General features: G+C 43.3%; 1 protein-coding gene across 1 annotated transcript; it reads right to left on the bottom strand.

The window, feature by feature from the left end:
• Positions 1 to 612: 612 nt before the first annotated feature.
• Positions 613 to 13,073, bottom strand: NDUFA9 (NADH:ubiquinone oxidoreductase subunit A9). The gene is made up of 11 exons (XM_063395399.1): positions 12,633 to 13,073; positions 10,360 to 10,530; positions 9,506 to 9,603; positions 9,227 to 9,318; positions 6,712 to 6,853; positions 6,282 to 6,384; positions 5,711 to 5,778; positions 5,500 to 5,576; positions 3,962 to 4,057; positions 2,213 to 2,279; positions 613 to 874 (listed from the first exon to the last, which is right to left on the bottom strand). The coding sequence occupies exons 1-11, from the start codon at positions 12,673 to 12,675 to the stop codon at positions 707 to 709; spliced, it is 1,125 nt and encodes a 374-aa protein (XP_063251469.1). The 5' UTR covers positions 12,676 to 13,073; the 3' UTR covers positions 613 to 706.
• Positions 13,074 to 13,521: the final 448 nt, after the last annotated feature.

Here is a 13,521-nt window from a genome sequence, read left to right on the forward strand (position 1 = left end):
TCACAGAGTAAACATTGGCAGCAGCAGTTTTGATGTGGAACAACAAAATGTGGAAGCTCTTGAAATCTGAGAAACACTTTGCCCAGGAGCTTCACAGTAGTTTGGCAATACAGAAAGAGTGAGAGATTCTGTTCTCTGGCTATATCAATCAGCTGAGGGAGATGGGAGTGTTTAACATGGAGAAAAGGAGGCTCAGTGACCTTGTGGCTCTCTACAGCTCCCTGGAAGGAGGCTGGCACTTTCTTTAAGACCTGTGTTCAGTACAGAAAACTAAGTTCAGAAGAGTCAAAAACTTAAAACCAGGGCTTTTGTCTGAGATCTCACAGTCCGAGTAAGCAGCATTCCCAGCAATCCCTACTGGAAAGGGCTCATTCTGGGAGACCTAATCTCAAACTGCAACACTCTTGAAACCATTTAAGCATGTAAGCTCAGTGATATATTTGCTTTAAGAGCCAAGGGAGAAAGTGTTATGGCACATTCCCTCTAGTCCCAACCTTCAAAACATTGCTCACCAGCTAAGCAACCATGTTATTTGCTTTTGTGTCAGAGAGAAAATCTGCATTGCAGTGACAGTCCCCCCTTAACTGAAAAGACAACACTGCTGAAATACAGTTTACATGATTAATACATTTTACTCAGTATGTACACAGTTCTCCAAAGAAGTTGGGTCATCCAAAGGCAGTTTAAGGTGTCCTCTTGCCAGCTGTTACATGGGCTGTGTTTTTGGCTTCACTTCCTCCAGCTCAGCGTCCAGCCAGCGGAACCTGCGGTGACGGCGCAGGACTTCGATGGCTTTTTGTTCCAGGGGGGTTGGTTCAATCCCCAGCTCCCCAAAACCAGGCAGGTCAGGAAATGTCATGTCTGTCGTGTGAAACTGCAACAAGAATGGGGAGGGTAAGGAAAAAACAAAAACCAATTCACTTGAAATGAACAGCTTTACACTCAATGCAATCATTCTCCTACCAAAAGAAGTAGAGGAAGAGGAAAGATTCAAACAGAACTGTGGTACAATTACACAAGGTCTTGTGTAATTATAGTATAGTATAACCAAAACCTTCAATAGGAGGTACAGGTATTCTACATTCAGCAAAAAGTCCTTCAGGCTTTAAGTCAGGAATAAATACCATGCAGGAACTGCCTTCCTTTTCTCTCTATACGTTATCAGGAGCATCGCATCACAAAATTAAGCAGAACTCCAAAGCTATCCTTGAACTCCCATTATGGATATTCTGATTTGTCAAGAAAATGTGCTGAATTATCACCTCTGGTAGATTCATTTGCTCCAAACCATTTGTTTATGGTTTAGAACATGGTTCTGTACAGGACAAATCGTTAATTCTATTACCATATATGCAACCCACATGACTTAATCCTAGAAAAGAGATTTTTATGCTGGTGTTCCTTGAAAGGTCTTTTAAGTCACACACATCTAATATTGTATAGATTTAAGTCTTGAAGAAAAGCTTTGAAAGAGGAACAATCAGACCCAGAAGTGACATGGAGAAACTCTCTCTTACACCACCTATGCTACAGCTGACCTGCAGCAGTTCTAATTATTTGATGTAGGCTTATTTTGTGAAATGTAACTCAAGAAACCACAAAGACAGCTGGAAGAAAGGGTTTTGGAGATGTTACAATTATATCCTGGGAGACAATCAGGTTAAGTAGGCTATTGATACTGTGTTATAACAAAATACATTGAAATTCCAATGCTGCAAAACAGTTGGGAGAGTCACTCCATAACTGAGAAAGCAGAATGTTTAGGGGATGTGCGTGACTATCCCTGCTAGCCTACACATATGCCAGATTTTGACACTAATACTTGCTAATTCCTACTTTTTCCTTGCTTGCAGTTGGTTTTTTGCAACTTATTTCTCCACCCCCAATGAAACACTCTGAGAAGAGAGGAATAAACATGAAGTGGCAACATTCTCCCAAGAAATACACTTGAATGTAAAGTGAGATTTTGGAACGTGTGCAGGGTGTCAGTTCAGCTGTTAAGAACACGATTCCCTGGATTATGGAAGTAATTTCAGTGCATCTAGAGGTACATAAAGGGACTAAGAGGGGGAGCACTGCCTCCCCTCACTTTGCTCATCCAACCTCAACTTTGGGCTGTTTTCAATTCCATGTATGCAAAACCAGAGGTGGGAGTTACAAATGCACAATGAAATATTTCCCAAGAGGGATTTTTGGCTGGTCCCACACTTACCCGATCCACCTTGTCCCGTGTCAACCATGGTTCAAATGGATTCATCTCAAAGAATCTTGCAACTAAACTGTGAACAGAAGAAATATTGCAAAAATGCAGTCATTTATCCAGATACACAGAAATCTGGTGAAAATTATTTCAGACTTAATAGACAGTGAGCAAGACCTTGTTCTGAAGCTGTTCCTGCAAGCTCTGAGTTCATTAAAGCACTAGATGTGTCAGCCACCAAGTTCTTATTTGTGTTTGTGGTAATTAACTCTTCCTGAATTATTGCATCTTGTATTATTTTACTTTGGATGGAATGGAGAAGCAAATCTCTAGAAGTTAAAATGAGCATTAGTGGGTGGGGAAAGTAAATACCACATCCAATTCCCCACACACCAGAGGGTTTAGTCTTGCCCCTGCCTTCCATCCAAACTCTGTTCCCTGCCAGTGTAGGCAGCAATCCAATTAGTCACCAAGTTGGATTCAAAGGCTCCAGGAGAAAACAAACTTGCTGACAACTCAGTGAGTTATCAGCAACACAAACAAGCTGGTATAATCTGGAGCAATCTGTAAAAAGGATGAGGATTGGGATATCTGCAGTTTTCAGAAATGAAGTTTCCCTTGAGAGAAAGGAAATCTGACAGGGAAAAGAAAATAATGCTACAGCTCTTGCTCAGTGACTCGAGACCAACAGCAGAATCTTGTACTGAACAGGCAGGACCTCTTGCTGAAGTGCTCACCTGGCAGATTAGGGTGTTACTGAGTTACTGCAAATAAACCAGGCTCACCTGCCTTTTAGGTGCATTCTTTTCTCAAAAACATCACTTAGTTTAGTCCATAAATAAAAAAGCTTTACATGGACTGCAGCAAATGTAAATAAAAAGCACCCACACAGCACCTTTTTAACAAACTGCTCTGAGCCACCTGAGCCATGTTATAACCTGGTGCCTCTTGTAGCCAACAGAGGAACAGCCACTACAGTTTAGGATGTTCTAGATGTTATCCATCAGCACCTCCAAGATCCAAGCCTCAGTCCTACTGGCAGGAGGGTTCTAGCTCTGGTGACTGATTAAGCTATTAAGCTTGTAAATTCACATTGTTCTAAAAACGAGGAGGACCAGGATGCCAAATAATAATCCAGCACATCTGTCAGGGCCTGCAGTCAGCAACATACACACATATTTTCCCTGTGGTATTACTAAAAATCATTTGGTTTGCTACTAGTTTTATCAGATAAGGACTTTTTGCTACTTCTTGGCTTAGCAAAGCTGTTCAATCAGAGTCAGTTAGGTTGGAGAAGACCTCCAGGATGACCAAGTCCAACCTTTGCTGACCAACACCTTGCCAACCAGACCAGAGCACTGAGTGCCATGTCCGTGTGTTTCTTGAACACCTCCCTGGGCAGCCCATTCCAATGTTCAAACACCCTTTCTGGGAAGAAATTCTTCTGATGTCCAACCTGAGCCTCCCCTGGTGCAGCCTGAGGCTATGTCCTCTCATCCCTTCCCTAGATGTCAGGGAGAAGTGACTCTGGAATGAACAGCTATGCTGAGCTCACTACAAGTGTGCATTTCACGTACCAGCCCATCACATGCAGGCCTGTCCCCGAGGTGAAGGCTCAAAACTGGCTAACAAGCACCTCAGGAAAGGCAACTTCTGCAACCCCATCACGTTCAGCAACAAGTGGGCAGAGTAAATAAGCCATGCAACAGGTATTTATGCTCCTGTGCTGCCAGGAGCTCACTGAATTAGGGCCCCACTTACTGGTAGAGAGGCCGTGGCAGCGGGTAGGGAATGAAGGGGTAGTAGGCAATGGCGTAGATGTACTCGACCATGTCGTACAGGAGGTACCGGTGAGGGCTGCAAGGGAAAGCAGCAAACGTCACACCTCAGTCAGCTACACTTCAATATTTGCAGCAAGAGGTAAAAAAACCAAGCATATTTTAAACCCTCCACCCCAAGGCTACAAAAAGCCTGTTTCTTCAATCCAAATAATCAGTGAGCAGAGATTCCCCCGTGGCTCACAGGGAGAGGTTTATCCTAGAGGACTGCAGCCTGTGGAAGGGCCCATCCTGGAGCTGGGGAAAAGCATGGAAAAGAAGTGGCGGAAAAGAACAGTGGGCATTTGGCTGCTGGCCAAGGCTAATCCACCACAACCACACTGGATGAAGTGCATTCTGTGTGCTTTGAAAGCACACCTGGAATGTGCCTCCTTCCATGCTGACTCCAATCCTGAACTCAGGACTTTCAGCATTGTGACAGTTTGTTCAAGCCCACTTGGAAGCCAGAAAGCAAATGGAGAATTAAGGACACCTTATTAACAAGACATCCCATCTTTGGAAGGAATTGGCTGCAGGGAAATCGATTCACTTGTCATTACTGGACTAAGAATATCTTGTTCTTTTTAAAAGCAAGATGAATTGTCAAAAAAAAAAATGCAGTCCCCCTCTCTCAAGATGGAGAGAATGAGGCAGTCAGTCTTCCATCCACCTGCCTAAGAGTAACATAAACCACTGGGAATTCCCATTCCTTTCTTGTTCAGATTCTGCCTTGGCATTTTATGCTCTCTAGATGGCTCAGACTGAGCTGTCAGGTATGTCCCTTGGCATTCCAGGCAATTTGCTGCCATTCCAATACATTCTGAAAAGCTCCATGACACCACAAGAGCACACTGCTGAGCAGTCTGATAAACCCAGGATCTCACAGATGCCAAGGTCTGGGGTTACAGGCATGGAAACTGAGCTTTCAACTGACATGTTCTCAAAAAAAGATCTGAGAGATCAGGGAATCATAAAATGGTTTGAGTTGGAAGGGACCTTAAAGAGCATCTCATTACAACCCCTGCCATGGACAGGGACACCTTCCACTATCCCAAGTTGCTCCGAGCCCCATCCAGCCTGGCCTTGAACACTTCCAGGGATGGGACAGCCACAGCTTCTCTGGGCAACCTGTAAATCCAGTCTCTAACTGTAAATCCACTGCCTCTAAGCCATTCTAATTCCAGGTGGTTTCCACACAGCTTTACCAGAATTTTCCCCAAATCCATGCTCTAGCATGTTTCCCTAGCTGCCTATTTCTTTGTGTGCACATACATCACATGAAATGCAGTGGGGCCCAGATTAGGATTTTCAGAGTACTCACAGTGAGAGCTTGAGCCATTTTTCCTCCCAAAAAGGAGGTGGAATTTATTGCAGCTCAAACTGTGTGCATGGATGAAGAAATTAAACGTACTGTGCAGCATGCCAAAAAGTGACACCAAAAAGATGTACTATAGTTAATTAGAATCAGAAAAAGTGACCTACCCAGCCAAGGCATATGTTTTTCCTTTTGCATCAGGATTCTTAATTGCATTAATAATTGCCTTTGCTACATCAACCACCTGTGAGGAACAAATTCCAACAGTTACCAAGAGAAGACTGGAATACATGCACATAATCCTCTTTCAGAGGTGGTTTACAGACCAACACATCCACCCACCGAGGATTTGGGATTGGGATTTCATGGAAAACTTACATAGACTGGTTGCTTGACTGTTTTTTTGCCCAGAGAAATAAGAGGCACACCACCAAACCAACGCATATCTGATGGAAAAGAAAGAGAAAATCTGGGAATCCTTTCAGTACAAGAATAACCAAGACATTTTACACCACAATGAGTGTGGATCTCCTCTGAAAATTGACTTTGCTTAAAAAAAAAAATAGAATTGAGAAGAATTCCCAGCCAATTGCAGCACCATTTCTTTCAAGACACATTTAGTTTTCTATAAACTGCAATTGGAGAGCTGCATTTGCTGTTTCCTTAGAATGGCTCAGTACACACCCACCCTTCAAAATGAAGTGATTACAAAAATAAAAACAAAGACCAACATCTAACTAGACTGAGAAAGAATTCTATCAAGAGGTGAGAATTTAGTATGTTGCTATGTATCCCACACATTCCTGATAAAAACACACCTGCCTACTTTTCAGAAGCAAATCCCGTTGTCTCTCTGCTCTCTACAGGCAGTTACACAAATCACACATTTTATTTTTAAGTTTTATTATTTTACATTTTATTTTAGGTTTATTATTCCAAGAGTACATACTTGCATAATGATTGAGAAATCGATCCTCTCTCCCAAACATCTCAGAGGGCTTCAAAATTACAGCATCTGGAAATTCTTCCCTCACCACATTCTCTCCAACAGCCTGTCAGATAAAACAGACACATTCATTCAATCCAAGCAGAAGTGGATGCCTTCCATAACAGAAGGCATCCTTGACTACAGAACTGACAGAAATGATGCCACCAATAACACAAAAATTATTTATATACAAGCCATTTGATCCTTGAGATGCTGCCCTAAGATAAAGGTCTCACAGAAAGCCCAAACATTTCTCAGCAGCAGAAAAGAGTCTTTAGTAAATTCATACACTGATTTTCTTCAAACAGACCTAGCTGGGGAAAAAAACCAAGCCCACAACAAACACAAAGTATGTTCTCAGGAAATATATTGAAGTGGATTCCAGACTTACTTTGCTCCTGAGGTATTTGGAAGGACTCCTCATGTTTGCATTCAGGTGAGAGATATGAATGAATTTTTCCACACCAGCTTCCTTACTTATCTGTGCGATACTTTGAGGAATATTTACAAATTCATCTTCAAATTTGAAGTTTCTAAAGAAAGGCAAAACCCAAATGTTACTTTAGGAGCAATCAACAATTTGCCAATCAGTCACAAAGCAATTATTGCGTATTACTTGAACATATTATCAAAAACCTATACTGACATTCTTTCTTAGAAACAAAATTTCCCTTCATGACATATTTCTCATATAATAAAAATTAAAAGCAAGTGAAATTGCAACTGTCATCTTCAATCTTAGCTTCTCTGCCTTTTCACCTGGTAAGAATAAATCAGTATGAAAAACTCTCTTGCCCACTTGTCTGACAAATAGAAAACCCCAAGTGAAAGTGAAAACAGGTTATTTTTATTAAAAGAAACACTTCTGCATCTTGAACTCTGAGCAAGGCTGTGTTTTTACAAATCCTGTTCAAAATTTACCTTGATTTGCCATACTAATCACACTACAAAAAGCTCAAAATTTCTGAGCAGCACAAGTCAGGGCAGGTGCTTGGCAGGGGGGAAGCAGACAAAAACAAGTCAGAGAACAAAGAGATGCTGGTGCCAATGGAAAAACAATTTGTCAGAGCACTTAGAACCATTTCAGAGCTGAAAGGGACTTCCAGGAGAAGCAAGGAGAAATCCTCCCCTCACTCTATGACATTCAAGGGGCCTAAATCAGGGGGTTATACTGTCAACCAGTTCAGTATCTGATCAAGAACAATACAGAAGCTCTGTCTCCATACAGAATCAACTTTACAGGCTGCCAACAATCCCAAAACTCTTTTCAGCTATCCTAAGACTGCAAGAAAGAGAATTGGCTTCTCATGTCATTGTATTGTCCCTGTAAGCACCCCTGCATCTTGACCATTTGCTTTGGGTAACAAACATCCAAACACCTCCCTCTGTGTCCTTATCTCCTCCCACAGCTCTTCAGATCCCACTGGAGTCCAAAGAAAGCCTTAAAAATACAAAGTTATTTTTGAGCCTTCAATAACTAATCTGATCCTGGGAACCACCACTCCTGTTCTACTCACCAAAATAGATTTAGAAACACACAGGAACGAACAACATCCCTCCTGTAACCATGGAGTTTCAAACAACACAGTACACACAGAGGAGCCTGGACACAAGTACAAGACAAGGAGGAAAGTATTTCATGGCAGGCTTTGCTTTTTTGGACTGATCTCTCCATCTAATCTTACTTTTCTTCCAGACCAAGTTGTTCAGAGGCTCTGGGATGATTACAATGGTTACTCTGACCTCGTGTTTAACAAACCAGAGAAATTGATCTCGGGGTTTCAGCACCACCACTGATACCCACATGCATAAAATACGTGATTAAAACATTTGTGCCACACAGTGGTGAAGTGCTGTAATGTCTGAAAGTTTTAAACATGGACCACCACTTGTCTGTCTGAATCTATTGAAACTATACAGAGAACAAAGTTTGGGGATTTTTAAACAGAATGAAACTTTCTGTTGTTGTTCTCACACTTCCTTTTAATAATAAAATAAACTGTCTTTTCTATAAATCTATAAAGATACTTTACACAAATCCAGAAATTTTGAACATCAAAGGGCTGTTCATAAAAAAAAAAAAGGCAACAAAAGCATCAGATTTGTAAACAGATATGAAACTGATATCTACATTTTTTTTCTGTCTACTACGAGAGCAAAAATTATGCACCATACAAAGGCAAATCTCACTATTAAATTTTTGTCTGGCAGTTCTGCACAAGGCTTTTAAAAATGGACATAATTGCACAAACACACACACAGAGAAGGTGGCTGTTACACATAATTTTAACCTAAAATATGGGAATTTTTAAATGGCTTTCAAAAAGGAACTATTCTTAGAAATTATTATCAAAGAATGCTTCTGTAGCTAATATTGTCTGTGCTAAAATTCTATCAAGGAATGATGTTATTAGCCACAATCTTAGGGACTCTCCATCAGCTATTCCTGTTTGATCATGGCTTTTTCTAGCAGGCTACAACTCATCACTTTGTCCACGTGACAGGATGCACTCTTATGTCTGTGATAACGAAAACATAAATATGAGTCAAATATAAATAAAATGTCAATGTAAATACAAATATAAGAAATTGGTGAGGCTTTGTGATCTATAGGAAGGTATCCAGGGAACACATATGAGGTATGTGAAAGTAGCACATTTGAATTTTCTGACAGAACTAAAGTTGTACAATGGAAAATTTTGGAAAGAATGCATTTTTCCAAAGCAGATCACAACCAGGACTGTAGTTAACCATTTAAAGAAATTTTATATGCAAAATATTGGGGTTGCCTTTTCGAAGAAGCCAAGAACATTGGCAACATCACTGCACACACAGGCTGTAAAACATGGCTACAATACCTGGTGCAAGTCTATCATATATAAGGAAAGAAAAAAAAGGAAAATTACTTTGTTTCCCATTCCTTTCCGATCAGATTAATGACCACGTTGCTGTGCTCCACGGCTCTTCGGATGGAATCTTTGTCCTTACAGTCCCACTCCTGCAAGCAGAGCAGCAAATGGGGAAAAGATGAGATAATGTGCAAACAGGCATCACCAAAGCCAGCTCCTTCACACCAGTTCCATTTAGAGGCTAAACAACAGCTGGAGCTGTGTCTTTGGGAAGGAAGGATTCCCTGGCTGCCTCGTACAGGCAGGGGTTTGTGCTTTATCTCAAGCCAGACTCACCATGAAGAGAAGCTGCCCCAGGTCTCCCATGGGCCGCAGATACATCAGGTCATACTGATCACAGCGATAGGGGATGATGACTTGAGAGCCAATGCGACCTAAAGGACCACAAAACCCCAAAGTTTCAAACAAATGCATCCCTTTAAGTAGATGAACTTCTGAATAAACAAATCTCCCTTTTTCCCCCTGGCATTAAAGCACTCCAATTAGACATAGTTATCTTGAATGCATATCTGCAAAACTAAAGGTGGAACAGAACTAAGGTTCTTCTTGAACCTATGTAATTCAAATTCTTAAACAGGATTCTTTCCTTAATATTTAGGCTTGTAGGACAAAATGCCAAAGTTTGTTAACAAACAACAACAAAAACTGTGTGTCCTATAAACATTGCACAATACCTAAAATATGGAACATACACAAGGAGATTTACATTTTTTAAATTGCATGAAAAGAAGGAGGGGAAAGAAGCAGCATGGGTTATTCTCCAAAATTTAAATTCAAAAGGGCAATTTTGAAGAATTCCAATCAAAGTCCTGCAAACCTTTTAGTAATATGTCTCAATAAGGCTAAAACCAGAAGACTCAAATACATGCTGTAGCTCTCCTCAGACTTGCATTCTACAGAGGAGTAGGACTTCTTCTAATGACCTTAACCTTCAAAAGCTCCAAAGTTTTCTTGATTAAACCACTTTTTACTACTTGTCACATGCTGGAACTTAAGCAGACTGCAAAACACATTTAAGATTCAAAATGCCAGAGACTTCTCCATCACCATGCAACCTCCTAAAGACGAATTAGTTCCATTAAACATTTTTTTGGGCAGCTTTTTTAACCAGCTCTCCTGGTGAGCATTACCTAAGCGGTTGACAACGTATCGTCCCAGGAAACCTGTGGCTCCAAAGACAGTGGCCACAATGCCACTGACAGAGGATCTTCCACTTCTCCCATGAGGGATCACGGCGTGATGGACCTGCCGGTGCTGCTGCAACACCGACGGTGCTGCAGTCAGGACAGAAATTCCATGGCCTGCAACAGGGAACAGGAGAGATTTCGGGACATTAATTGGGATTCAGCACTGCTAACTCAGAAGTTATATTGATTTTCTGGTCACAGATCCTTTTTCTCTTATATCCCATGCTGAGACTCCTGATAGGCTGTTTAAGAGATGTCTGGAGAGGTCAGAGGGGAGCAGGCCTGGGAAGTTGTTGGTAAAGTTAAGGACCAAACTGAGAGAGGGAAGGAGCAGACAAAGGTTACCAGTTTTTAAAGAGGTTACTGTGAGTTTAAGGTGAAGCAAGTAAAGACTATTCAGTATAAACATAAAATATAGCAGAGGAAGCAATCTTCCTGTGTCACAGCTCCAAAGCAAGGACATAGGGAGAGATGCAAGCAGCCAGATCCATGATCCATGGGATGCTGCCTCAAAGCTGTTCCTTTCCTCAAGGAGATACCTGGGAGCCAAGGAGGCAGGACGTCATTGGGATACTGATATACAACAGCATGTGGTGACAGGACAAGGGGGAATGGCCTCACACTGACAGATGAGGTTAGATGGGATATCAGGAAGAAATTGTTCCCTGTGAGGCTGGTGAGGCCCTGGCACAGGTTTCCCAGAGAAGCTGTGACTGCCTCATCCCTGGAAGTGTCCAAGGCCTGGTTGGATGGGACTGGGAGCAACCTGACACTTGCACACTGAAGAAGGTTTTATCCCAAGGTGGTTAGGAATTACCAGTTACACAGGGGCACCAACATTGTAGCCACAATGTTCAGAAGATCAAGAGGACAGGGTGTGTTGAGGCATAAATTATATTCTGTTACCTCAGCTGGCAGAACTCAAACCAGAAAGTCCAACCAGATTTTAGCACCTGAAGGTTTTTTGCTACTCAAAAGTCTGTCTATCCCTGTTCTCTCCATATTCCCCAAACTGGAAAAAGACATTGTGTCTCCAACTTTGTCCTGAAAGGCAGTTTGAGAGCCACTAAAAGTTAAATAATCAATACTGATTTATATCTTTCAACTACTCATTGGCTTTTTTGCCACCAAAAATTATTGGTGGCAGGCTCTTCATAATGCCTCTTCACTGTCACACCAACAAATAATATCTAAGTACTGCTTTGTATTCTCCCACTTTTCTGTATTCCCCTGTTGAGCTTACCTATTGCTGTAAGGTGTTTAGTGATAACCACGTTCCCTTATTCCATAACTCTATGAGGTCTGGCTGCCATAAATGATCACCAGCTATGGTTATACTCCCAATCATTGCTTCAAATTCCACTTTCCAGAGCAGCTGTGGCTTCCCCATCCCTGGCAGTGTTCCAGGCCAGGCTGGATGGGGCTCTGAGCAAGCTGGGAGTGTGGAAGGTGTCCCTGCTCAAGGCAGGGGTTGGAACCAGATGATACCTGAAATCTCATCCAATCCAAATAATTCTGTCATTGTATAAATTAAAGCTCAAATACCCACAGCAAACCCAAAGTGCCTTTTTCTCTGCCCAAAAGTTTGTCTATCCCTGTTCTCTGCCAACTCCATGAACTGGAAAAAGACACCACATCTCCTATTCTGTCCTGAAAGGCACTCTGACAGCCACTTAGGTAAATAAAGAACACACCGCTCCCACTAAAAGGATATTAAAACCCTCCCTGCCCTTTACCAACAAAACCCGTCTGCCATATCGCATGTTACTCAAGAGTGCGGGCAGAATCAATTTAAACGGAGGCAAAGACCCAAACATACGCTTTAAATATAATACTGGTAGCTGAACTTTACCATAGATCATGGCCCAAAGGTCACAGTCACCTAATAAACGGCAAAAGGAATCCAAACTTTTATCTTACAGGGCGATGACAGCCCCAGCGCGACACCCGCACCTACATCCCGAGCCCTCTGTGTTCCGACCCCCAGCTCCCTAGGGAGAAGGGAGGCCGAAACAGCATCATTTCCGCGCCCCCAGAGCATTTTTCGGCAGCTCCTTTCCAGCCGCTGCGGTGCGAGCTCCCTTCGCGCCGAGCCGGGAGCGGAGCGCGTCCCGGGCTGGGGCAGAGCCGCAGGGGCGGGCGGAGCTCGGCGAGGCTCGGCGAGGCCCGGCGGGGCCGTGAGAAGCCGTGAGGGGCCCGGCGGGGCTGACACTCACCTGCCCTTGGCAGCCCGCGGGCGCAGCGCGTCGCCGCCGCCATCTTGTGTCTTGCTGGGGCGGGGCGGCGCGTGCGCGGGGCGGCGTGCGCAGCGCGCCTGCGCGGGGCGGGGCCCCTCGGAGGCCGCCAGGTTAATTAAATAGTTATTAGTTCATTAGCGTGGCGATCGGAGGGGTCGCCGAGGTAATGAAGAAGTCACAGAGTTCATTAGCGTGGCACGGACTGTGGAGATCGGGGGGAGCGGTCTGTTGCACTGAGTGATGCCTCCAGTGTTTCCTGCAGCACCTCAGGGTGTAGCGGTGACTCTAGGGACGGTGGCTCCACCGGCAGCCTGGGCAGCCGATCCCGATGTCCAAGAAAGAATTCTTCTTTAAGTTAAAAAATTCTTCGTGGTGTCCAGCCCGAGCCTCTCTTGGTGCACCTTGAGGCCGTTTCCTCATGTCTTGTGCCTTGTTGCGTGGGAGCAGAGCCCGACTCCCACCTGGAAACTCCTCGATTAGCAGTGGATGTGATGCCAGATACAGCTGATAAGGAAAGTGCCAATAACAAGGGGAAGGCCTGGCTTTTCCCTGGGCACTGTCAGCGCTCATAAAACCAGCCGTACGATGGCGATGTGGGCTTGCAAAAGAAGGAAACGCTGCCGGCCTTGCTCTAAACCACTTCAAGTGCAGAGCCAAGCTGGAAACGTCACTGCTCTACAGTCCGGGAGAAAAAGATTCCGCTGATCTTCCCCTTCCACATATTGTTGCAGCTGGGATATAAACTCGTATTTGCACCACACTCAAACGGCAACATGAGCTCCTCTGTCCTAATAAATGTTTTCACTCTGGCACAGTCCAGCTACAAACTTGAAACCATCCAGCAAAAACACAGCTCATAAAAGTGCCG

Source organism: Prinia subflava, chromosome 4 (assembly GCF_021018805.1).
Source record: "Prinia subflava isolate CZ2003 ecotype Zambia chromosome 4, Cam_Psub_1.2, whole genome shotgun sequence".
NCBI lineage: Eukaryota > Metazoa > Chordata > Aves > Passeriformes > Cisticolidae > Prinia > Prinia subflava.

Excerpts from the sequence above, each read along its gene's own strand:
- NDUFA9 (XM_063395399.1), bottom strand. The coding sequence starts at position 12,675 with ATGGCGGCGGCGACGCGCTGCGCCCGCGGGCTGCCAAGGGCAG. Across the intron at positions 6,385-6,711 it reads CCAAATACCTCAGGAGCAAA|GCTGTTGGAGAGAATGTGGT; the intron begins GTAAGTCTGGAA and ends TTTATCTGACAG. Across the intron at positions 4,058-5,499 it reads AAAACATATGCCTTGGCTGG|CCCTCACCGGTACCTCCTGT; the intron begins GTAGGTCACTTT and ends TTTCCCTTGCAG.